At 33.7% G+C, this 26260-nt stretch overlaps 2 protein-coding genes across 3 annotated transcripts in view; one reads left to right on the top strand and one right to left on the bottom strand.

The window, feature by feature from the left end:
• LOC140052379 (uncharacterized) overlaps positions 1 to 8886 on the top strand; it is a 79545-nt gene extending 70659 nt beyond the window's left edge. For both annotated transcript variants that reach the window (XM_072097966.1, XM_072097967.1), the window contains exons 24-36: positions 133 to 363; positions 603 to 742; positions 1071 to 1354; positions 1467 to 1620; positions 2011 to 2231; positions 2433 to 2600; positions 2991 to 3258; positions 3623 to 3675; positions 3955 to 4613; positions 4874 to 5026; positions 5739 to 6014; positions 6138 to 6331; positions 6766 to 8886. In XM_072097966.1, coding sequence (XP_071954067.1) covers positions 133 to 363; positions 603 to 742; positions 1071 to 1354; positions 1467 to 1620; positions 2011 to 2231; positions 2433 to 2600; positions 2991 to 3258; positions 3623 to 3675; positions 3955 to 4613; positions 4874 to 5026; positions 5739 to 6014; positions 6138 to 6331; positions 6766 to 6948 — 2984 coding nt within the window. In that variant the 3' untranslated portion in view covers positions 6949 to 8886. The remainder of the gene's footprint in view (positions 1 to 132; positions 364 to 602; positions 743 to 1070; positions 1355 to 1466; positions 1621 to 2010; positions 2232 to 2432; positions 2601 to 2990; positions 3259 to 3622; positions 3676 to 3954; positions 4614 to 4873; positions 5027 to 5738; positions 6015 to 6137; positions 6332 to 6765) is intronic.
• A 3968-nt stretch (positions 8887 to 12854) lies between these two features.
• LOC140051569 (uncharacterized) lies at positions 12855 to 25301 on the bottom strand. The gene is made up of 7 exons (XM_072096823.1): positions 25119 to 25301; positions 23538 to 23652; positions 21148 to 22469; positions 20597 to 20675; positions 18277 to 18572; positions 17552 to 17677; positions 12855 to 16179 (listed from the first exon to the last, which is right to left on the bottom strand). Exons 2-7 carry the CDS (start codon positions 23629 to 23631, stop codon positions 16135 to 16137), a joined length of 1962 nt encoding a protein of 653 aa, XP_071952924.1. The 5' UTR covers positions 23632 to 23652; positions 25119 to 25301; the 3' UTR covers positions 12855 to 16134.
• Between the last annotated feature and the right edge of the window lie 959 nt (positions 25302 to 26260).

The raw sequence follows: 26260 nt of genomic DNA, 5'->3' as shown, positions 1-26260 counted from the left end.
ATATGGACACGATGACATCATATCAGTACCATATTTGGCCACATTTGGACTGAGCTTAAGCACATTTTAAGAAGATGTTAGTTAGACAATAAAACAATAAAAGAAAACATTTTATATTTCTTTGTATATCAGATTCCTATGACGACATATTGAAAGGAAGACAGGAATCCCGTTTTCCATCATCAGCTGAAGTTCATCTGAAAGCGGTTAGGGGTCTGCAAGCAAAACCTGTAGAAAGAGTTGATGTTGCAACCATGGCAACAGAAATGAAGAATGCTGGGACATCAATTGATCTTGATAAGGTCAAGCAACCAGATGATGAGGAAAACATACTGGTTCTTGATAAAGATGGAACAGAAATTAGTATGTAACAAATTATACAGTTTTTTATTGCAGCATTTTAAATATTTGTTGTGCATAACAGTCACAGATAATATAAAACAAACAGAAAGAACAAAAAAAATGCTAAAACATTTGCATAGTTAATATCTATTTAACACAATTACTTCTCTGTGTGAATGCCCTTTTACTTCTCTGTGTGAATGCCCTTTTACTTGACTCTCTTTTTCATCTGTCCTTTTTCATCATTATTTTCTTTTTAGATGATGCCATATCAGCATACACAACTGCTAAGACTGGTCTTGACAATGCTGGCAAGATACTTGCTCCTGATATCTTCTTTAAACTTCGCTTTGAACGAGATTCTCAAAATCAAGCAACAATCACAGATCCTGATACAGAAGTAAGAATTGTAGAGTTTTTAAAAAAGAAGTCATGTTATCCTTCAGCTTCTGTGATGTTTGTATTTTTTTCCTTGTGTGTGTGTTGTGTACACAGACATATAAATCACTACTGGAATAAAACATTTGCACATTTACATACAACTATTTTAACTTCTTTTATGTTATCAATATATAGAGAGAGATAAACTCTAAAACTCTGGTAATACAGCTATGCTAAAGTGAATACAAAGTTGTTCAAAGTTCAACTGTTAAAATTGTGAATATTTTAATGAATATTCATAAGCAAATAAATAGAATGTGAATAATAAATGATTCTTCTATATTCAGGCTCCCCCACCAGGAAGAAATTATATAAGTGTAGTAGACCTAGAGGGCAGTAGATTATTAGATGATATTCCGCAAGCAGAAAATACACAAGTGCATATTTCTCCTGGAGAAGTGAAGCCTAGATCTCCAAGTCCTTCCATTGCATCTATGCATTACAATGCCTTAAGGAACCGGGAAGTTGAGCCTGGCTTAGCATCGCCATGTGAGGTGCCGGATGAGGATAAACCTGCTGGACCAGACCCGCTCACTAAGGAACTATTGGCTGCTAGAAGAAGAATAAAAGTGTAAGCAGAACTATTTTAATTAATTAACAATTAGGATAAGTAGGGAGTTGTTACAACTCCCTTGGATAAGATTGTTACTATTATTTTACTTTTGTTTGTGTTGTTATTTCAGAGAACATTTTTCAAGAATAAAAGCAATCAGTGATGAAGAGAGAGAAGGTTACAAAAAGAGGATGAATATACAGCTGATGGAGATGGATGAACAACTGAAAGTGATTGATGAAATGAGTAAACAGATGGAGCAAGAATTACAAGGAACTAATAAAGTAAGTAACAGGCTTTTAGCACAATCAAAAAATACATGTTTTAACCTTTTTATGTTTGTATTTCACCCTTTTTGTGTGGTACTGTTTTTTTTTTACCCATTCGATCATATTTTATTATTATGTTTTATAATTAAATTGAATTTTAATTTAATTTAAAGTCAGATATCTTAATTCTCACTGTTTAAGTATATAATTTTGTGGTTTAGTATGATGATCATAACACCTCATGTTCTCTGTCTACTTTTTATTTCAGTAACGCATCACCTCAATAATGTGATTAGGATTATCTTCACATGCATTTCTTTCTATAATGTTTGGTTTTTTGTATGTTTTCGGTGTTCCTATTCAGTTACGTCTTTATGAATGTGTTCATGTTTATTTTTTTTGCAGCTGATGAAGAATGTTGAAAATATGACAGACTTTTTAGCACCAAATATTGAGAAACGAACAACTATAGTTGTGGATAAACCAGAGAAGGGAGTGGAGATGTTACAAGTAAGCAGTTTTGACAAGAAAGAAGAGAAACAATCAACATCTGTAGATGAAAAAGTTAAAGAGGGGAAAAATGAAAGCATATTGGATGAGGAAAGTGACAAGTCAGATGCAAACAGGTTTGTATATGTATATTTATCTTTCCATATTTATGGCATAACAAATTTCTTCCAATCAAAATATTGTTTTATTGCTGGACATCATGAAACCTTTAAATCTGGAAGAAATATGAGTACAGTATCAACATAGTTATTTTTATTTCACATCATTTGACATTGTTATTATTGTATGAATAATTATTGTATGGTTCTATTTACTAGTCTAACGGATATGAGTACTAACGATGGTGACAACACTTTAGGAATATTGGGCATAACTGGAGTAAGTGACATCATTGCAGAGGTCATAGCCGATGGTGACCTGGATGCCACTGACCTGGGAATTACTAAGAGACAACAGGAAGCTGCAAGACAAAAGGTCTTAAAGCAGTAAGTATTGCAAGAGTAAACGATATAAAGATACCATAATTCCTTTTATATAAGTTTAGTAGTATTTAAAAGAGAACATGCAGATTATGCTTCGGTTTTAATCCTATTTCATTTCCTCGTAGGAGGACCTCTTATTGCAAAAACACAAATACCTCCTTTTCATTACAGTAGACATCTTTGTAATGTAATAACAATATCACCCAACTTAACTCTAAAACAAAATGTTTTTCAAACAGTCCAAACTATAATCAGGCAAACGTAACACAAGTTTTCTGTAACATAAGTTATATTTAATCAATAGCGTGCAACACCAACTGAAGGTTTACTGAATTCACATCTCGATTCATTAATTTATATTGATAAAACAAAACTTTTTTTTTTTTATTTCAGAAAAACAAAGTTTGAGGAGATTGACGATTTGGATTTTACAAGTTTAAATTCCCAGCAAATTAGAGAGCTGCTAAAAACACCAGGAGATGAAGAAGAAGACCAAGAAGCATGGCCATCATCAGTACAACCATCAAAGAGAACTCAACAACAACAAAAGGAATTAAAAAAATGGACAAAAAAGAAAAGAGAAAAAGCTTTTGACGAATATCGCAGCAAGCTTGGTGAATTAAGAGAAGCAGAGAAAACACCATTTAAAACAAAACACACTGTAAGATTACTTCAGTAGATTTAATTAAAATAGCAACATTTATTTTCAATTTTATCATGCCAGGTTTGCAAATGAAAACAAAAATACATTTTTTTGCACTTTTGCAATTATTCGCTTTTATTACGTAATGTTTTTTAATATAATATATTAAATATCCAATCTGCAGACAGTACTGTTTTGATCTTATTAGATCTCGTCAGTGCAGCTCTGGTTTTGAAATGAAATGTACCGCAGAACTGGCACAATATATAGGCTGAGCCAGGTATGCGGAACATGGTACACTGATTATGAACACAAAGAGTGCACAAACTCAACAAGTGTGCTTTACAAAATGCTAATAGTATTATATTTTTTTCTTCTACAGTCCACTTTAAAGGAGTTGAAGAAGACAGAATTGGAAAGAGAGAACAAGAGAAAGTAAGTAAACTTTATCGTTTGCTAATTTATGTTAAACAATCAAAACACCACATTGTATTTGTTATTATTATTATTCTTTATTTGGTCCAATATAAAAAAATACATCAGAAATTTCTTTTATATACACTGCAGAGATAATAAAAATATACATACAAAATACAAATCTATATAAAATCACAAATATCAAAAGTCTACAATCCAGGTGTTCTCTCCATGAGTTAGCGTTGGACAAATTTGTTAAAGGTAACAATATTATTTATTTTATTTATTTATTTTCAGAACCAAAGAAGAGGAAGATTATGATGATAGAGTAAAACATGCAAAGAGTTTGATGGACCAATTATTTACACAACAATCACAAGTGAAAGAAGTGACTAAAAACTCACCAGAGTCTAACGTAAAGAAAGTGCCACCTAAGACACTTGCTAAGCCAGTCAGAGCAACGTCAAAGCTACAAACCAAAAAGACGCATAAAACATATAAAAATGTTGAATCGGAGGAAAATGATAAACGTAGCTCTAAAATTGACCCGCAGCATTACATGAAGCTTCGTGAAAGCTTTGAAAGAGGTGTGCCACTCCAAAGATCAAGTGAGAGAAAGCCATCTCTCCAGATGATACTGGAGAGAAAGATGTTGAAAGAATTAGGGAAAGTTAGCGATCCAAGTAGCTCGAGTGATGATCAAGATGTCAAAGAAACCGATAAAGAAAACGAAAAACAACCTGTTGCTCCAGTCATGTATAAACCAAAGCCGTTTACTGCATTGGTCAAAGTTCAAAGGCCATCAGTCACCAGGAAAGGACATGTCGTGCCAAGAACGGCAAAGACATATACAGAGATGTTGCAGAATCTGAAGAAAGACAGTACTGCAGTAAAGAAAGAAAGTAAAATGCCAGCAAATAATGGTCATAGTTTGAAAGGACAACAGAGGTTGTATGGTGAGGGCAGCAAACATTATATTAATGTTAATTTATGGTTTATTCTCATGAAAAGTTTAGCCTTTTTTTCAGAAAAACTTAATTATCTTAATAAATACTTGCTTGGATTTTGTCAATTTTTTCGTCTTCAAAAAATTACTAAATAATTGTTGGGAAGAGAATTTTTTGTATTAAATTAATAGACAGGACCTGCATGAAATATGACATCCCAAGTCAAGTTAACATTTATTTGTTAGATTCTGATTTTGTTGACCATCCAGGTACGAAGCGACTTCCAGGAATGTCAAAGGTGAATGAGAGACGGTCTCCAAGATATCCTAAGCCATACACCAAAAGGTTACAAGACATGAAGGAGAGGTCAAATAGACCGACAGGCATGAGAACACGCACACCCATCAAACCTCGTCCTGCAGGTTAGTATTTGCCTTTGTTTTTTATTACAATTGTTTGTTTGTTTTATCTTTATACTGGGTGACCTCTTCAGTCAATGACTGATCTCCCAGAGGGCCCAGTTGGTGATCAGTGGCTGTGACGTACTAATACACCGGGGTAACCCCCTACTCATCTCGAAAGATGTACTAGGTTCTTTAAAGTGCACACGAGCAAGTTGTGTACACTGGACCTACGGTTTATAGTCCTTATCCGAGAAGACTCGTTCTACCACCAGAACCATGGAGTGAGTGAGCCTCGAACCCCTGCCGATGTTATGGCTACGTGATTACGGTTCCACTGTCTTAACCGCTCGGCCACTCACTCCACAATTCAAATGTAATATATTTATTACAATTCAAATGTACTTATATCTATTTTGCTATATTTTAAAATATATTCTACATTAATAAGTAAGGGTGTATAGCACAATGTGTTGGATGTTGGAATACTGATTATGAGATCAAGAGTTCAAGTCCATCGCTCGTGCATTGCTTGTGTCCTTAGCCAAGACACTTATGTTTGCCTCTCTCCACCCAAGTGTACAAATGAATATCTGGTACGGTCAAAGTACAATTGCGCTAAGGCTGCATTGTGGAAGTATTTTTCCATTCATTTTTGGTCCAAAAATAACGGGGGTAATAATGTGAAGTGTTATATAAGAATGACATGTTATTATGTTATTATTATTAATAGGTTTAGCTGAAACTGTAACGCTTGAAACAAGAAAACAACAAGTAGAAAGACGAGGCCTAAAAGCAGAGAGCAAACCAAGATCATCAACACCTTACACAGAAAGATTGGCTCAACTATCTATGTCTGGTACTTTTAGACCAAGAGAATCTGTTGTGAGTCCTCAGCCTAGGTTGGGATTACCATATAAACCAAAAGAGAACTTGGGATCTACATATGTCAACCGGTTGAAACTGTCAAATGAAGGGGCTACCACAAGCCATTACCAAGCAGTATATGGTATGATCATGGTTTTTTTTACATTTAAAGTACATTATTTGTTAGTGTGCTATCACACTTGTTTCATTGGAAAATATTTATGAAACTTGACATGAATTAAGTATATTGCATTCTATTTCTCAGAACCTGTACCAAAAGGAACTTATAAGGCTTACAAAGCAGCCCCTCTGCGGACACCATCTTCTCGTCATCATCCCTATTTAGAGCAGAGAACACCTGACTTTGATGACCAATCAGTGAGTGAGGGTAGTCCATGGACCCTATCTGACAGTATCAGAAATATTCTTGGTGATGACAATGACGATAGCATGGCTGGGGCAAGTATTATTACAATATATTTGTTTACCCTTTTAAATCTACCAGCATTTTAATTTAGCAAATAAGTAGCTGTATCTATAATTTGTACAGTATCTAGTATCTGCCTCAGACGTATTGGCCATTGCCTTTCTTCTGGTCAAGGCAGGCACTGGACGATATTGAGAATGTTAGGACCAATCAAGGTGCAATCCTGGTTTTAGTTCCATCCATCATTCAAATGAATGTAACACTAGTATTGACATTTTCGTTCCTGTCAGATGTCAGCAATATAAACATGGTCAAATTCTGTGATACAGTTAGTTGAGAATCTGGTGATAGTCTATGGCAGTTCATTCATTGCTTTATTGCACCTTCTGTAGAATCCACATCCATACCACTTTTAAGAATGACTTATTGTTGTAACCCATTTCAATCTGTAATTTTTTTCCTTCAGATTTTAACGAGTGGTTATCCATCAGATGATGACCTTGCTGGCCTTTACCTGGATGATGAGTTCAGTGACTACACCACTTCTGTCAACATCAGAGAACTTGAAGAAATTGCGTCTGTTAATAGTGGAAGCTTTGTCAGTATTGAGTGGGATGCCATCGACAAAATGATTGCAGATGTCAAGTAAACTTTGTTCTGAAATTACATATTTTTCATACAAACAAGTGTTCATGTTTCGATGCTGTCAGCACGAATTATTGGTTTAATAAGTACAATGTTGTCAATGATATGCTCTTGCTGAGTGGAGTAACAGCTATGAGCGCTCACTGGAAAACCCAGGAGCCCTAGAGCATGAGCAGTCCAATGCAACTACCCAACATTGGAGGGCTCCTTAGGAGTGCTAAACCAGGGGCCCTTAGAGCATGAGCAGTCCAATGCAACTACCCAGCATTGGAGGGTTCCTTAAGAGTGCTAAACCAGGGGCCCAGAGCATGAGCAGTCCAACTGGAACTAACCCAGCATTGGAGGGCTTCTTAGGAGTGCTAAACCAGGGGCCCAGAGCATGAGCAGTCCAACTGGAACTAACCCAGCATTGGAGGGCTTCTTAGGAGTGCTAAACCAGGGGCCCAGAGCATGAGCAGTCCAACTGGAACTAACCCAGCATTGGAGGGCTTCTTAGGAGTGCTAAACCAGGGGCCCAGAGCATGAGCAGTCCAATGCAACATTCCAGCATTGGAGGGCTTTTTAGGAGTGCTAAACCAGGGGCCTCTGTCCACAGTGATAGGCCACTACACAATACTAATTCTGATACTGAAGGATTACTATTATTTGTAAAATAGCACTAACTTTACTTCAGTGTTATTACTATTTGATAAGTTATGTTTCTTGATACACATAATAATAATAATAATAAATCTTGTAAAACCAAAACCTACAGTATGCAAGGTATTACTAATAATTCTATGCAAACAGCAATCTGTAGTGGTACGGTAGTTGTTGCAGAATTTACTTAATATTGATTCATTTATGCCATTTTTATATTTTTTATTAGGTTGATTTGTATTATATTTTTAATTTAAGCATGTAGATTTCATTTAATTCATTTATTTGTTTGACAAACAACGTCTTGGGCTTCTAAAGAGTGAATACAGCTTTATAACTCGCAAGCCACAAGTCCCAGCAATAGATTGTTATATAGATGCGTTATTCTTTGATATAGCTCCGTGTATAAAAAATCTGTTGGTTATAACATTTAAACAATTATAATAACCCTACTTGTATTATTTTTGGACAGCGGTCAAGCAGAACGAGCATTAACTTTTACTGATATTTTATTTGTATTTTATAATACACGCAGGATCTACCCTTTAAACACAGAGCTACCTTCTATCAGGGAAAAGTTAAATTACTTAATTAATTATTAATTAGTAATTTAACTCTTCCCTGCTTCTATTTACTGTATTTACTGTATCATTCCATAATTGTAAAAAATGTAAATTTGCAATATTTATGCATCAAAGAAGAAGTAATGATATTATAATTAATTATATTTTGTTTTATCAATTTCTGATTACAATTGATTACTATCAATATTATTATTTTGAAATGTCAAGCAGGATAGAAAATGTTTTCATGTTTTAGTAACAGTAACATGTCATTATATTCAGAATGCATTAACAATTAGCTTTTGTTAAACCTTAATTAAGGGGTGTGATTATATACTTGAGCATGGGATGGTAATAATAGTTATTTTATTTAAATGATATTAAACAAACAAGTATATTAATTACCACATAATATAAGACTATATCTACATTTAGATTTATTTTCATCCAAAAATTATGATCCACCATTAAGAATTGGTCCAATTTAATGTTATGTTCAAGAATGGATCGTTCTGTAATAGTATGTTTATTTAGCAGCTTGTAAATTAGGTTAAGCAAGCAGCTAAAATAGCTGAGTGCATATTCAGTTTGTTTTATATATTTGTTGTAATATACACAGTACGTATAAACACTTTGGTGCTAATTTGAATTTCATACATTTGCATTGTAATTAGAAATTGAATGTAATATAACATATATTTTGAAATGATCTGTATATTTGTATTGTACATAATATTAATTGCTGCAATAAAACATATCCATATTTCTCAACTATTTCTGTATTTCAATCACCATACTGTTAGTAAAAATGGCCGATTTTCGACCCTTTTATTTTTTGACATAAATGGTTACTATTGCATAATAAACATGCGCAGAGACGAATAATGGGTTCTGCGCATGTCAATTGTGCTATAGTAACCAGTTTTATCGAAAAATAAAACGGTCGAAAATTTGCCATTTTTTTAAAAATCCCTGTACTATACTACAGGGAAATTTTCGAAAAATTGCCGATTTTCGACTCTTTTATTTTTTCACATAAATGGTTAGTATTGCATAATAAACATGCGCAGAGACGAATAATGGGTTCTGCGCATGTCAATTGTGCTATAGTAACCAGTTTTATTGAAAAATAAAAAGGTCGAAAATTTGCCATTTTTTGAAAAATCCCTGTACTATACTACAGGGAAATTTTCGAAAAATTGCCGATTTTCGACTCTTTTATTTTTTCACATAAATGGTTAGTATTGCATAATAAACATACGCAGAGACGAATAATGGGTTCTGCGCATGTCAATTGTGCTATAGTAACCAGTTTTATCGAAAAATAAAAAGGTCAAAAATTTGCCATTTTTTTAAAAATCCCTGTACTATAGTACAGGGAAATTTTCGAAAAATTGCTGATTTTCGACCCTTTTATTTTTTGACATAAATGGTTACTATTGCATAATAAACATGCGCAGAGACGAATAATGGGTTCTGCGCATGTCAATTGTGCTATAGTAACCAGTTTTATCGAAAAATAAAACGGTCGAAAATTTGCCATTTTTTTAAAAATCCCTGTACTATACTACAGGGAAATTTTCGAAAAATTGCCGATTTTCGACTCTTTTATTTTTTCACATAAATGGTTAGTATTGCATAATAAACATGCGCAGAGACGAATAATGGGTTCTGCGCATGTCAATTGTGCTATAGTAACCAGTTTTATTGAAAAATAAAAAGGTCGAAAATTTGCCATTTTTTGAAAAATCCCTGTACTATACTACAGGGAAATTTTCGAAAAATTGCCGATTTTCGACTCTTTTATTTTTTCACATAAATGGTTAGTATTGCATAATAAACATACGCAGAGACGAATAATGGGTTCTGCGCATGTCAATTGTGCTATAGTAACCAGTTTTATCGAAAAATAAAAAGGTCAAAAATTTGCCATTTTTTTAAAAATCCCTGTACTATAGTACAGGGAAATTTTTGAAAAATGGCCGATTTTCGACCCTTTTATTTTTTGACATAAATGGTTACTATTGGATAATAAACATGCGCAGAGACGAATAATGGGTTCTGCACATGTCAATTGTGCTATAGTAACCAGTTTTGACATAAATGGTTACTATAGCATAATAAACATGCGCAGAGGCGAATAATGGGTTCTGCGCATGTCAATTGTGCTATAGTAACCAGTTTTATCGAAAAATAAAAAGGTCGAAAATTTGCAATTTTTTGAAAAATCCCTGTACTATATATAGTACAGGTAAATTTTCGAAAAATTGCCGATTTTCGACCCTTTTATTTTTTGACATAAATGGTTACTATTGCATAATAAACATGCGCAGAGGCGAATAATGGGTTCTGCGCATGTCAATTGTGCTATAGTAACCAGTTTTATCGAAAAATAAAAAGGTTGAAAATTTGCCATTTTGTGAAAAATCCCTGTACTATAGTACAGGGAAATTTTCGAAAAATTGCTGATTTTCGACCCTTTTATTTTTTGACATAAATGGTTACTATTGCATAATAAACATGTGAAGAGACGAATAATGGGTTCTGTGCATGTCAATTGTGCTATAGTAACCAGTTTTGACATTCATGGTTACTATAGCATAATAAACATGCGCAGAGGCGAATAATGGGTTCTGCGCATGTCAATTGTGCTATAGTAACCAGTTTTATCGAAAAATAAAAAGGTCGAAAATTTGCCATTTTTTGAAAAATCCCTGTACAGGGAAATTTTTGAAAAATGGCCGATTTTCGACCCTTTTATTTTTTGACATAAATGGTTACTATTGGATAATAAACATGCACAGAGACGAATAATGGGTTCTGCACATGTCAATTGTGCTATAGTAACCAGTTTTTACATTAATGGTTACTATAGCATAATAAACATGCGCAGAGGCGAATAATGGGTTCTGCGCATGTCAATTGTGCTATAGTAACCAGTTTTATCGAAAAATAAAAAGGTCGAAAATTTGCCATTTTTTTAAAAATCCCTGTACTATACTACAGAGAAATTTTCGAAAAATTGCCGATTTTCGACTCTTTTATTTTTTCACATAAATGGTTAGTATTGCATAATAAACATGCACAGAGACGAATAATGGGTTCTGCGCATGTCAATTGTGCTATAGTAACCAGTTTTATTGAAAAATATAAAGGTCGAAAATTTGCCATTTTTTGAAAAATCCCTGTACTATACTACAGGGAAATTTTCGAAAAATTGCCAATTTTCGACTCTTTTATTTTTTCACATAAATGGTTAGTATTGCATAATAAACATGCGCAGAGACGAATAATGGGTTCTGCGCATGTCAATTGTGCTATAGTAACCAGTTTTATCGAAAAATAAAAAGGTCGAAAATTTGCCATTTTTTAAAAAATCCCTGTACTATAGTACAGGGAAATTTTTGAAAAATGGCCGATTTTTGACCCTTTTATTTTTTGACATAAATGGTTACTATTGGATAATAAACATGCGCAGAGACGAATAATGGGTTCTGCACATGTCAATTGTGCTATAGTAACCAGTTTTGACATAAATGGTTACTATAGCATAATACACATGCGCAGAGGCGAATAATGGGTTCTGCGCATGTCAATTGTGCTATAGTAACCAGTTTTATTGAAAAATAAAAAGGTCCAAAATTTGCCATTTTTTGAAAAATCCCTGTACTATACTACAGGGAAATTTTCGAAAAATGGCCGATTTTCGACCCTTTTATATTTTGACATAAATGGTTACTATTGCATAATAAACATGCGCAGAGACGAATAATGGGTTCTAACTATAGTTGTTTGAAATTGTTTTTCATGTTTCTTGTATTTTTACTTTAGTTTTAAGTATTAATTTAAGAGGGAGAATATTCAATAATAATATCATTACGGTGTTCACATAGTCTATCTCCGGGGTATTTAATTCTAAATATTCCAGAAATAAAATTAATATTCTAATAATAACTAAACAAGTTTAAGTGAGTATTGAATAAGTGAGTATTGAATAAAATAATTATTGATAATCATTCGTAGGGCAGTACCAAATTATTTTATGTTTAAAACAACAACATTACACAGCTTGCTGTGCAATTAACACCATTTTTGTGCACTTGAATGGGTTTCCTATGATAATAGGTGTTAATATGTCATTTGAGTGTGTCTTTCATGGCATTTTTAGTTGAGTTAGTCTTTGGTGACGTCTTTGGTGACAATAGTAACACACACTTGTAATTGAGTGATATTTTGATTTTTAAATTTCATATTTCTAGTTAAAATTTTGAATATCTGAATATTCTACAAGGTGTATCATTCCCTAAATAGCCCAAAAAGCTAAAAAAGTGATTTTTGAAAAATGTGTCAGTTTAGTCGTTCTTTCATGACAGGGCAGTATAGCACAGGGATTTTTTCATAAAATGCCCAAAATATGAACTTTTCAAAATTCAATTATTATGCAATAATATTGCTACATATGCGTATGTATTGCGTTATCATCATCTTATAGAGTCATAGTATTACAGTTTAATGTTAAAAAAATAAAAGGGTCAAAATTTGGCCCTTTTTTTCGAAAAATATCAATGTAAGTGTAATATTGTATGTACTTTGGTAAATTGCCAACTTTTTTCATTAATATTGCTATGTATATTATTTAACATCATCTTATAGGCACTGTAGTATTTTGATTTACGGTATATTTGACAAACACATCATACATGTACTGTAGGGTCTACTTGCTGTAATAACATACATTTATTGTTCTGCAATTATTCATTTCATTGATGCCATTGTACAACTTTATTTACATATTGTTTTAAAATCATTTTCTTAGCATCTTTCAGTTAATCAAAGAAAAGTTGTACTTTTGATACAATAAACACAACAATTTGTTGAAATAAACATTCTTCTAATCTTAACCTTAACCTTAATCTTAACCATACCTTAATAACTTTTCTTTTTCTGGTACCTTATACCACCACTAATCAAGCCGCTTTATTTCTTTATGTCACGCCACTGCTTCACAGTGTAAACATAATTTACACAGTACAGCATTTTGATAGGGCTACACTATGTTATATATCACAGTACAGCATTTTGATAGGGCTACACTATGTTATATATCACAGTACAGCATTTTGATAGGGCTACACTATGTTATATATCACAGTACAGCATTTTGATAGGGCTACACTATGTTATATATCACAGTACAGCATTTTGATAGGGCTACACTATGTTATATATCACAGTACAGCATTTTGATAGGGCTACACTATGTTATATATCACAGTAATATCAAACATATGCTTACTTTAGATACACAATGTACATATATACACTACAGTGCTCAATAAATGTATCAATACGTCACCAACATACTATGTTATAACATCATATTAAATGGCTGGTGTAATATGAAATATCTAAAAAAATGTTTCCATCTTGAAAATCAATCCTTAAATGAAATTACTACAATCAGTACATACACTTTGTTTAGTCTTTTTCCTTTTTTCATGTGTTTCTAAATAAATAAATTAGAAATACCATATCATTTAAATTCATTTTAAACAATATTTTCAATTCAAATAGTAATAATACTCAATTATCGTTATCAAAAGATATATTTTTCCTTTGACAGTACAAGTACATGATAAAATAACTAAATATGAATGTATAATTAATAATAGATTAAATATAGTATTGATTTTTTCAATAACACAGTGATTGAGGAGAGAGTTGACATTTGATAATAAACAGGCTCGGGATGTATAATTATGATTGGGTGTAACCCACTACGCCACCAGGGGATAGGTTAGCATTGTGACAAAATGTTACAGTTTTAATGCCGCATATAGTGACAGAATCGAGGGTGACCTGAATTAGCAAGGGATTGTGTAGTAATTAAAAGGGAAGAAATAAAATACACATGGAGAATATCAAACCCACTGACAACAAACCAATATCACTGACAAGATATCAGAGGGAGACATAGGTACTTTAAATTATGGTAGACCCTCCCTGGGTACACACACTCTCTTGGGGAAGACTCATTAAATGTTAGCATAGACACCTGGGACGTAGGTCCTTGAACGGGGGTACTAGATTTCCCAAGGGATACAAGTCTGACAACAGTAGTAAAACTTGAACTTGTATACAATCATCCTAAATAATGTGTTAATTAAATACAAACCCTTCCTTTGGGTACAGTGGCTACAGACTACGTACCTCCTGGAATAGATACCCTTGGCCTCAGCTTCCTCACACTAATTTAGTTCTTTACAGGAGCTACCACCTATGTATATTAAACATTGAACCTTGTATATAGTTGAGGCTTTTGAACACCTTGTAAATGAAGCTTTCAGTAAGATGTAGACCCCTCCCAAACAACAGGTTTGCTGTTGAGTTAGTTTGAGGTTAGAGCAGCCACAAGCAATGTGCAGAAGGCCAGGAATACTAGGTGGACACACATTGAATAGCCAGCCAGGCAACAGATGCAGGGTTGCTGAAACACAAACCAAACAGCAGCATCAGACTAGCATTAACCTCTATTACTAGTAATAGTGATGATATAACAGCTAATACAACTGCATGCACCTGTTATTGCATTATATATTTCGAAGTTACAGTAAGGAAAAATCACTTTTTAGATACTTTTATTTTTAAAATAGAAAGGCCTAAAAAAATGGGTCAAATAAGAAGTAGATTTGACAAGGCTTGTATTAACCAGGTCAACATTATATCAATAAATCTATTCTATTCCAAACAGAAACAAAATGATCATTGAAAAGGTGGATATTATGATTAAAGTTCAAATTAAATAATCATAAGACAACATACAAGTTAACACAATAATCTACACTTTACTTTCTGTAAATGCAACTTGTAATTCCAAACCCTAAGCAAGGTCAATGCCCTTATAAAAGATTAATTAATAAATAAAATAATTAACAAATCTTAAATAAATTGACTCTTTAATTTTCCAAAGTGATTAATACAATTCCAAGGTAGGATTTATAATAAAGGATAACATTATTTTGCATGTTAATGTGTAATAATGCCAACAAGGTCCAATTTCAGATTTTCATTCTTTTAAATCTCTCTGGAGAATTATAAAGTCACTGAAAATCTTCCCCCGGGAATGTTTAATCATTAAAAGTTATCTACTAATTAATATCTCTTATCTCGGTTCCTGAGCAAAGGACTAACATAGGTTACGTTAATTTATAGGATTAATATGCTTAAAGGTGCTACGATACCAGGACACAACATGCCATAATGCTCTAACCACATACCTTGCCTACAAGAATATGTCAATTCATTGTGACTAGGTAGGCTTACACAGCATTGCCGTGGGTGTGAGGAACTGTTGTATCTGTATCAACTTATTACTAATACTAATTGTATTTTACTGTACATTTGATCTTATTCATTGTTTAGTCAACAAAAATGTTTTTCAAAGTTAATAGGTACTGTACATCAGAATAATCAATCAGAATATTAAATAATTACAATAAAGTACAACATTTTGTCTTACAACATCATAGATTGTGTTGGATGCTCTGTAACACCATATTTGTGTTGTCTACTTATGAAATATTATTTGAAGTGTCACTATATAAATATTACCGTGTTGTAATACTATTACAGCAACATTTTCAGTAAATTTAACAGTTTTGTGACTACACTGATAGTGTATATATGTACATAGCAGACAAATATACGATAATCAAACCAAATTATTATTATATTAATGATATAAATATTGATATCAAAACTGTAATATGACACTGTTTACAACAACAGGTGAAGTTTGTCAGTAGTCGGATAGTACCAGTAACGCTACAGGAAGGATCTGTTAACAGTCCATGGTCAGCGAAGTGGTCAGCTTGGTGGTGTTGCACGCCAGGATGCTCCACTTAATCAATCATGTCCTCTTCAGGGTCACTCACCTACCATATACACTGGTCAAGCCTTCTTATTTTAGTATATGTAGACAGCAAGACTCACAATGCAGGCATAATGTAGGCAATGTTGTCCAATATTGAAACCTGAAAGATATTTAAAAACACAGTTAATTTGATATGATCAATAATTCAAACATTGTTTAAATAGACTTAGCAACTTTATGGAAAATGTACTATAATAAACCTCCTACAAGAAAATCTAATAAAAATATCACAGGAAAGAATATTTTTTAATTGTTTGTGAATTGGCCTGAACTTAAACGTACAGTATGGTAGGACAACATTGATTGTTTCGGTATTTGATAATATTATCAAAGATGATGACCAAATGATTGATGCAGGGCGAATCTTGAAAAATGCGTAACAAGATCACTGAAGCATAACAAAACAATATTTTATTATAGTTAACAAGACATTCAACTTAAAGAACCTATTGAAAGTTAAAAATAGTAACAAACGGCAGACACAAATATTTGTTAAAAAAGTGTGAATGACCGCTAGGGTAACCGCGAGTACCTCAGAAAAATGCCGAAAGCATTTTAAAACATCTGGATTGGTAAGAATGAAAGGTAAATTGCCGACATAACAAGCTTAGTAAACACTGGATGCTATAGAAGGCTGTCAAATCTAATTTAAATTCTGCTTCATCTACTATGCCTCTCTTGAATGCAGGCTTTCATTCTTCTTTGCCAAGATTGTATCATCAACTCTTACCCTCCCCACTTAGTTATCTAATTTGTTATTTAATTCCTTCATAGTGTACTTAAGTAGTTTGCTTGCTTAGATATTGAAAGTCGAAAACCTTTTACAATAAATAAATGACTTCAAATTTCCTTAAAAATAATTAATATTTATAAATTCTAATGTTTGACAATAACTCTTTGTTGTAATTTTTATTTTAATCGTTTTAACAGTAATTTACAGAGCCTATGGCGTTTCTTGCAATCTGCATTTTTTATAGTTTTTTAACAGCATTTTCAATATAAATAGTATTTTAACTTTGCCTTTTGATGTATTTGTCTATGTTGTTTCATTGTTTTAATTATGCCAAGCAAAACAAATTTCCATTTTAAAGTGGACCCATAACATTTCTTGTATCTTGAATAAAAATAAAAACCAGAAAATATATAGGCTGGTCCAATAGTGGCCAGTATTGGGAGAATTAGAACAAACCAACTACAGTAGCTGTAATGAAACTATAAACTTTTACATATAGTTCATACTGGTAGGGATCTTACAAAATAGAAATTGATATTTGCAAATAAAGATATCCTGCTTAATCTCTGTCTACACTATCAAACTTTATGTGACAAAAAAGTGTGATGTGTAAAATATGGTAGTGATGCTGTATGCCGAAATATGGTAGTGATATGACATCATCATGTCCTTATGGGCACATCACATAAAGTTTGATAATGTAGACAGAGCGTTAGAATGCATTAATGGTAGTGCTTACATGTGTGTCCTTTCTGCAGCCTCTTAGTTCAGGTACTTGTGATGTAAGGCATAGCAGTGGGCCTAGTGCACATATGGTGGAATCCAGGAGTACAGACAGGCTGCCTTGAACTTCCATTTGTGTATTCTGCAAGAATAACATTTAAGTTGCAAGCCCACAGTAGTGCCAATAAAGTGCTAACTAACGCTCTGTCTACACTACTAGTTTGACAAAGGAAGTGTGATGCGCCCAAATATAGTAGTGATATGCCTAAATTTGGTAGTGATATGACAACATCATGTCCATATATGGGCACAAAACATTTGTTATCACATAAAGTTTGCTAGTGTAGACAGAGCTTTACATACGTTCACAAATAATGAGGAATTCCACCTGCCATTATGGCAAACTAGAGGATATACAGGTCAACACGAAAATAAACCACAAATGATTCTTAAATTTCCTTTTTATATTGAGGTTTTAAGTTTTTAAAGTTCACTTTTTTTTTTAAATTTTAAATTGCAGATCCACATACTGTACATAATCAAATTTAAAATTTAAAATAAAAATAGGTAACCTTTTCTTGTGTGATTTGTCTGTTTTGTTGTGTTTTTTTAAAAAGTAATGTCTTCTTAAGATAAATGCACAATAGTTTTATCAGTATCATAATTATCATATACGGTATGCAAAATATTTCATGTAATTTATAATATTTTTAGAACCTTTGGAGTAACATTTTAAGGTACCTGATGTTCTTGAAGTTTTTGTCCAACATTACTAAGCGACTCGCCTAATAACAACAAGTGCGCTGCGACATCAACAGGATCTGTGTTGGGTGGGTTAATTCGGACACTGCTTTTAGATCTAGGCAGGCTGACACTAAACCTTCCTTCTCTCACTTGCTTAGTACTGCTTGTTGAACTTCTTCTGCGGTTACTCAAATGCGTACCTGCGAGGCGATGCCATTCTACCTTTTCTTTGTCTGTTAACTTTTGCCAGAGGGCACCAAGCATTTGGCTGATCGTTCCGAAATCTGCTGCATCTGTAAATAAAATTCATTAAATATTACTATTATTAGTGTAATTTTCTAAAGGCAAATTACTAAAAAAAATGACAATGCTGAGGGTGGCTACTGTAGATCTCAATGGAGATACAAAAACAGTACAGCAAAACGACGAGCATCAAAAAGTGCAAATCTTTCAGAAAAAAAACCCAACAGTATTCCTTTGTCAGATGTGTAGTATAATATTTCAATTGTTAATTAATATTTTGATGATGTCAATCAAATATAATTTAATGCATGACAAATCAGCATGCTTGTTTCTGGGAAGGAGAAGGGAACTATAAATATTATTAGGTGATGATAATTTAGTAGCCTTCATTGAAGGTGATGATATAATGTAGCAGCCTTCGTTTGTGGCCACTTTCCTTATTGACAACCTTGACAAACTATCCAATACAGGCCACTTTCTTTAACCAATCTAAAAACTTTAACATAGAACCACAAACTTCCCCTAAACTTGAATCATTATAGAAGTCTTAGGCATATTAAAAATTCCATGTAGTGTACACCTAATGTTGATTGAACTCTAAAGCTTTTTGACAAAAAATGTAATGTGCCCATATATTATGGACATAATGATGTCATATTACTACCATATTTAAGCATATCACTACCATATTTAAGCATATCACTACCATATTTGGGCACATCACACTTCTTTATTACACTTTTAGTGTAGACAGAGCTTTACATTACTGTAGGTAAAAAATTTGATCAAAAACTTAAATACTACAAGTAATTCCAAGTTTAAACATATTTAACATGTACAGTATTATTGAAATTTAATTTGCCAAAGACATTTGAAACAGAGCAAAACATTAAAGTTATTATTTCATGGGAACAAATAAAGACATTAATTTTTTATAGTAGACATTAAGTTTAAATTGAAACCGATTATAAAACTCATTGTGTGGTATGAAATTAAGTTTGTGCTCATCTTGTTTATGTTGGTTTAATTTAATGGGTTCCTGATATCAACATCTTTATAACTTGTACACTTCCTGTGATTGTACTCTCTTCTAACAGTGTCTTACCCCACATGGCACCTTATCATACCATTTTACATATATTTTAATTTGTTACTACTGTAGGAGTACCAATAGTAAATTAAGCACTGTCCTATCAGATAGGTGGTTTAATATAAAACTGAGTGACCATTTGCTCATATATTTAGCTAAAAGACGCATCTGCTGTCAGCTGCCTTTGGAAATTTGTAAGGTTATTGTTTAGCTCCTATAGATACCCACATTACTGAGAACACCTGTGAGTAATGTGCCTGCAGGTCTGTGCACCTTAAATTGCTGGTAAACGGAAGCAGTGATGTGGGTTCCATTGGTCTGTTTTCATTCCAATTTTTTTTTAAATTCGTCGTTGTTTTTAGTTTCAAGGTTTGTCTTTTTTATGGCTTTAACAAGCGCTTTGGGCACTTTGTGGATATAGGCGCTTTATAAATCTTATAAATTTCCGAAACTGTTTCAAGAAACAGTTCATACTAAAAAGAACTTCCACAAAATACAGTAGTAGTAATAAATTGAATAACCTAACCGTCTTCCGATCGGTATCTTGTCATCGTCATCCTACTGTAAGTAGACCCCTAAACTAATAATAGGTATCATTTAACAATCATAGTCAAGTAGATCCCTAACATAAGATAATAGACTGTGTTCTAATTCAACTATTTAAAATTGACAGAACAAATATGAAACCACAATTAAATTCAATTTGCTGTAGAAAGCTGATAGTACAGTGCCCTTCAGAAGGTTCAAGGAAAAACCAGACTTTAAAGTAAAGACAGAAAAAAAAACTGTTTAACTGAGATATTCTGAGCACATACAAGTATTAAAAAACATTGTGAACTACGGTACAGTTGGTTAAGAATACATCATCTCAGTATTAATTAACAGACAGACAGACGGAATACACAAATGGTAAACACACAAAAACCACAAAGACGACCAAATAAACACAGACCATGTAAGATGATGGTATGTTTGTTGTCTTACCTATGTTTGGATTATCAATCATAAGTTGCTTCCTGTAATGTTTGCACCACATTTGGTAAGCTGATAAAGGTTTCTTCACCTGAAATGATAATAGCAGTTTAAAGACTAAAATGATACTGAACTGCAAATGGTAATCCCAGAGAGATGTAAATCATCTCCCTGGTAATACAGACGAATGTGTATGTTTAGAGCAGTGTTAAACCAGCCCTCAAAATTAAAGCAATAAATCCAGTTGTGATAATAATAAGTACAAGTGTACAAACCATCCAATAGTGGAGTTTTGGATAACTACTCATATATGACTAGTGTTGGATTTGAACTTGTGATCAGTAATTCTTAGACACTTTACCTATGTTTGCCTCTCTCCACCCACCACATGTGTACAACTGGTAAGGTAAATACGTATTACTGTCTGCAACATTCTGGGAGTAATGTTTACAAAGATGTTTTTTATCCTAAATATATCCACGGAAATAATACAGTAGAAGCGCTAGAGGTTTTGTGCATTAAGTGCCAATATCGATGTGTTATTATCAATAATTGTCAATTACCTTTACTTTAGCCTTGGCATCCCCTTTCGGGGATAAATTTTTCTTTGCTTTAGCCTGAATTTTTTTCAATTCTTTTTTCACTTCAGTTTCATTCATTATTTTACTGCCAGTGCTTGTGCTAGGCCTTGGAATGTCTCCTTGCACTCCTTTCAGAGACTCTGGCAGCATGAGGTTAGGAGGTGGTCCATACAGTTTAGACTTTATCTTCACTCCACCAGATGTTTTAATGCCTGTGCTTTTGAATTTTGGTCGTTTCGGTTTATTATGCTTGTGACGTTTTTTTTCACGATGTCTTTCATGTCGCTCCCTTCGTTCACGTCTTTCTTTTTCTTTCCTTCTCCTCAATTTCTCAAGCTTTTTCAATTTGCTGTGACTCTTAAGTTTCAGTTCTTTAATAGGAGCTTCTACTTGTACAAGTGGTTGCTCCAAATCTAACGCCATGTCGATATCATTTAAAACTGACTCATCAATGGTCAATTCAATAGGCTCTGGGGCAGCAGGTGTTTTGGATTTTTCTTTACTTTTCTTTTTCTTCTTTTTATGACTGCTAGAATGTTTATGACTACCATGATCTCCCAGTATAATCTGCAAACCACTTGACTTATCATCTGAAACGGATGATGTTGATAATTTAGATTTTTTACTTTTACTTTTCTCACTCGTATTAAGTTCATAATTAACTTTGTTTAATTCCTGTATTTGTTGAGAATCAATATCTAAATGTTTCCTTTTCTTGTTTTCAGTTTTCTTGAGTAGTATAGGTTCTATTGATTCTTGACCAGAGAACTCACTAATTGATAGCTCACCGTCCTGCCTAACTATCCTTGTTTTGATGGGTTCTTTCTTTCTCTTTTCAGATTTATGTTTAGATGAGCAGCTAGCAGAATCATCTACTAACTCTTCAGTAGATTTATCGGAATGTTTAGGTGATAAAATTAGTTTTAATTTGATTCCACTATCAGCATCTTGCTTGATCATAATGCTACGATCTGGAGATGTATCAATTTCCAGACGAGGTTTCTGACTTTTCTTAGAGGCTCTTTTAGCAATGGTTATCTCGCTTTCTGGGCATTTTAACACCGGTTTAATCTTTATTTTTGGAGGCATACGTTCTCTATCTGAGGAACTGTCTTGGCTGGTTAAATTACCATCACTGCCACCTTTGCTTCGTTTCCTCTTTTGTGTTACAGACTCGGTCGCAGCTCCCTCCGCAGCCACTACATCTTTCTCCTTTTTGATGGACGATACAAGCAATTTAGCAGACTTGCGGCGATTTCTTGCTGGTCTTGTTAACAAGTTTGATTCAAATTGAAATGATTCTTCTACAAATAAACACAAATATATTAAATAATAATTATGTAACTGTATATTAGGGCGCGTTTATACAACACGCTATTACACGCATATTCTACACGCCTACGAGAAGTGTGTTGTATAACAACAAAGAGATTCCGTGTAATGAGATTTTAATTGCAAAAAAGGCTACTTGGCTGAATCCTAAAATTTGGTGGATTCCCGGTCGCCGTTACCGTGTTGGAAGTGTCCTCAGGGTATATTTTGACCTCTCGTTAAAACAGGTCGTAATATCAATCATGTCATGCGACGTCTAACAAGATTGGGCCCATTTATTGCTGCTTCGCTGCCAGCAATCATCCTCCTACCACGTCTTACGCCTAGCCTGGTAGGGCCAACTCGTAGTGGTAGTAGGCCTCTATAGACTATCGTTTCCCACTCCAAACAGAATAAAAAATAACATCGCAAAAATGGAATCTTCTTCCATAGTGTATAGATGAAACAATGAAACCCTTAAAATAACTTTTATTAATTTAAATGAACCGAGAACAAAATAAACAACAATGCAAACGTGAACGAATACAATAATGAAAATGGTAAAAACCGCGCGAATACATCGGACAGCGAGGAGGCGACGATGATTTGTTGACAACAACCCAGCCAACAATTCAATTCAAGCGATCAACGATTTGACCTTTTATCCTAGCATGCACTGCGTGTTGATGAAACTTCCGGTACAACACGGTATCGTGATTTCTAGTATAACAGCAAACGTTAAGGTGGGTTGACCTCGGTCCGAACAACACGCTAAAAATTTAAGCCGTGTTCAAATTTAGGGTGTTGTATAAACACGACCTTAGTGTGCAAGTCCATTAAAAAGTTAGATTCATGTTCAAGGAGGATCAGTAAGTTAGATTAGTAAGTTAGATTCATGTTCAAGGAGGATCAGTAAGTTGCTTGGGTGTTTTCTATCATTTAGGATCAGAATACTGTATTTAAACCTTATTGAGAAACTACAGTACTATAGGCATGCAATTGTTACAGTATTGTATCTGTGGTTTGAAATAACCATAAACAAAACAAAAAGGTTACAGTACCTGCTGAAGATCCTTCATCAGGCTCCTCTTTTACACTTTTCAATTCCAATTCTGCTGCTTCTGATGTTCGCTTTCGCTTATTTCGTGTCGACATGGTAATTGTTGTTACCAAAGTCTGAGAGAAAATTTAACGTACTTAAACTTACAATCTTTACAAATCGTACTGTGGTCCCAGTTTTATGGCTAAATTAGGGATTTTCTTGAGCAATTTGAATCAAAATACTTCCAAATTGCGTAGAAAATGTTGAACTGCGCAAAGTATCAGTATTAATAATTACGCCGTGGCTAAAGATACGGTACCGTATCCTAACTTCTGTCTACTAAAGGTACGGTAAAATTGCATTACGTCATAATCAGCCAATAGGGTGCTGGTACGCGTGTGACGTCATCGTATAAGGACTTTGGATTTTTTTTTCACATCGCGTCTGTAGAGAATGCCTATCGACGGAGAAAAAATAGACCTAGCAATGTTGAATCCAGAATCGTCGATGCTGTAGTAATAGAGCAAGATCATGGGTTGGTGGACGTTACATAAAGCGTTTTAAAACATGCACTCAATCTCAAATATTATTTCATTATACAGTCAGTACAACATTATACACTACACTACATTAGAAATATGTTGATCGCCAAATTAGAAGTAAAGGAATTATAATTCAATGATTGGAAATTGTGTTGCGTCAAAGAATATATATTCTTTGGTTGCGTCGAGTTCATTCGTCCATAGTTAATAGTATGAGAGTTTTATTTTTATTCCAAATGGCCTATTTAGGCCTATATTTTTTAATAAACTTTGTTTACAGATGGTGACCATAAACAAAAAGCAAATGCGGACAATAAAGGGGCCCTCAAATACTGTACTATGATTTAGACAATAGGCCTAGCCCAGGTCTTAATTAATTAGTCACAGAAATCAGCGCACACATGCAGCTGTCCCCAGCCTGGCAAACAAACTCATACCAAGGCTATAGGTTATAGCATGGTTACAGTACGTAGTAGGCGCCTCTTTTGAAATGGTAAATTTCTGTATTCTAGAATTAAAATTAACATGCTTTGGCCTATCAATTAACAGACGTAGGCCTAGGCCACATTTAGTTTTTGTCACACGACGGGGATATTTTATAATAGCGCTAAATAATTAAGCATAAAGCCGGTTGATCACTGTTTTTTATTTCGCGATATGAAAAAAAAATCCCAAGTCCTTATTATACGATGACGTCACACACGTACCAGCACCCCCATTCCATTGGCTGATTATGACGTAATGCAATTTTACCGTACCTTTAGCAAACGGAAGTTCGGATACGGTACCGTATCTTTAGCCACAGCGTAATAATTCTAGAGTAGGCCTGATTTAGTTAGCAGACCGACATAGGCCTTGGCCTACTAGGCACTGGCTGGTACTACTACTAGCCTAGTAGGTCTGCTGGCTAGCCTACCTATTTAGGTAGGCTACTAGACCTCCGCCGGCCCTAACTAGTAGTCTAGCTAGGCTAACTAAAGCTTGCCTAGGAATCTAAGAAATATATAGGCAATACAATGAATCTATAGCATGCACAACAAATGTATATATCATCTCACCTTATTAACAGAGTTTTTTCTTTAAAGGATGTATGAGTTTAAGCCTAGCTAATTAAAATTTGGATCATCGCGCGAACTCTCAAGAAAACGAAATCCGCCATTAATCGACGACCCAAACCAAAAAGCTATCGAGAAAGAATGATGGGAAGGAAATGCGCCACCAACGATAACAGTTAAATGAAAAAAGTTTCAGTGAACAAAATTAATTTCAAACAAAAATTGATAATTGAATACAAAATAATAAAACAACAACATTACCGTAAACATGGTACAGTGAGTAATGAGATAAACAAACCTTCAAAATTGTCTTTATAATTATAAAATGTTAAGGTGAAACAGCAAAATACTCAAGTCAATTATAATAAAGACCGATAGTCCTAAATAGACTAGGACCCATGTCTTCATTTAGAATGAGTAAACTCAAAAAATGTCCTGATTGGCTAAAGAGGAATTAGTGCCTCATAGGCAGGACATGAGTCCAATTGCAATGTAAAGGATATAGAACGTTAGGTTAAGTTCAGCACACCTTTTACATTTTTTAGACCATCGACCCCACCTATTTAAAAAACAGTTTTGGTAATGCGGCTAGAAGGGGAGAGAGCAACCAATTTCAGTTTGACGGTGCTTTATTGGTTGGAGCATATCGGCGGAAATGGTTAGCTACGTTGAACTTAGACCAATAAAATAGAAAACGCATCGAAAGAAAATAAGTCAGGATATAGGGCTAGTAATAGTATGTTTAAAAAGGTCCTGACCTTGTAATTAATGTGTATCATTAGAATGATTAACATTCAACATAAACATCTTCTCCTCTTAGATCAGTATGTTCTATTACGTTGTTGAAACTCACTGCAATATATTTTAACTACTAAGTTATTAAGTTAACTAAGTTGAGTAAGTTACTGCTTTAATTTAATTTAATTAATTAATTCATGCTAAAATTATTAGAAGAACTGCATGGTCACATTTATTAAATATATTAATAATATATTCCATACAGACCTATTATTATTATTGTTTCTTAATTTTTCAATTAGAACAAATGTGTTCCATTGTGCATTGGTGATTCCGAATAAAGTATTTAAAATGATCTCGTCTCTATCTATGAAAACTGTTGGTTTAGGTTCAAAACTTGAAGAATT

Source organism: Antedon mediterranea, chromosome 6 (genome assembly GCF_964355755.1).
Source record: "Antedon mediterranea chromosome 6, ecAntMedi1.1, whole genome shotgun sequence".
Classification (NCBI taxonomy): Eukaryota; Metazoa; Echinodermata; class Crinoidea; order Comatulida; family Antedonidae; genus Antedon; species Antedon mediterranea.
Note: the sequence above shows the minus strand (reverse complement) of the source record. Positions and strands in the feature narration are given on the sequence as shown.

Excerpts from the sequence above, each read along its gene's own strand:
- LOC140051569 (XM_072096823.1), bottom strand. The coding sequence starts at position 23,631 with ATGTCGACACGAAATAAGCGAAAGCGAACATCAGAAGCAGCAGAATTG. Across the intron at positions 20,676-21,147 it reads ATGCCAAGGCTAAAGTAAAG|GTGAAGAAACCTTTATCAGC; the intron begins GTAATTGACAAT and ends TTATCATTTCAG. Across the intron at positions 18,573-20,596 it reads GATTGATAATCCAAACATAG|ATGCAGCAGATTTCGGAACG; the intron begins GTAAGACAACAA and ends TTTTATTTACAG.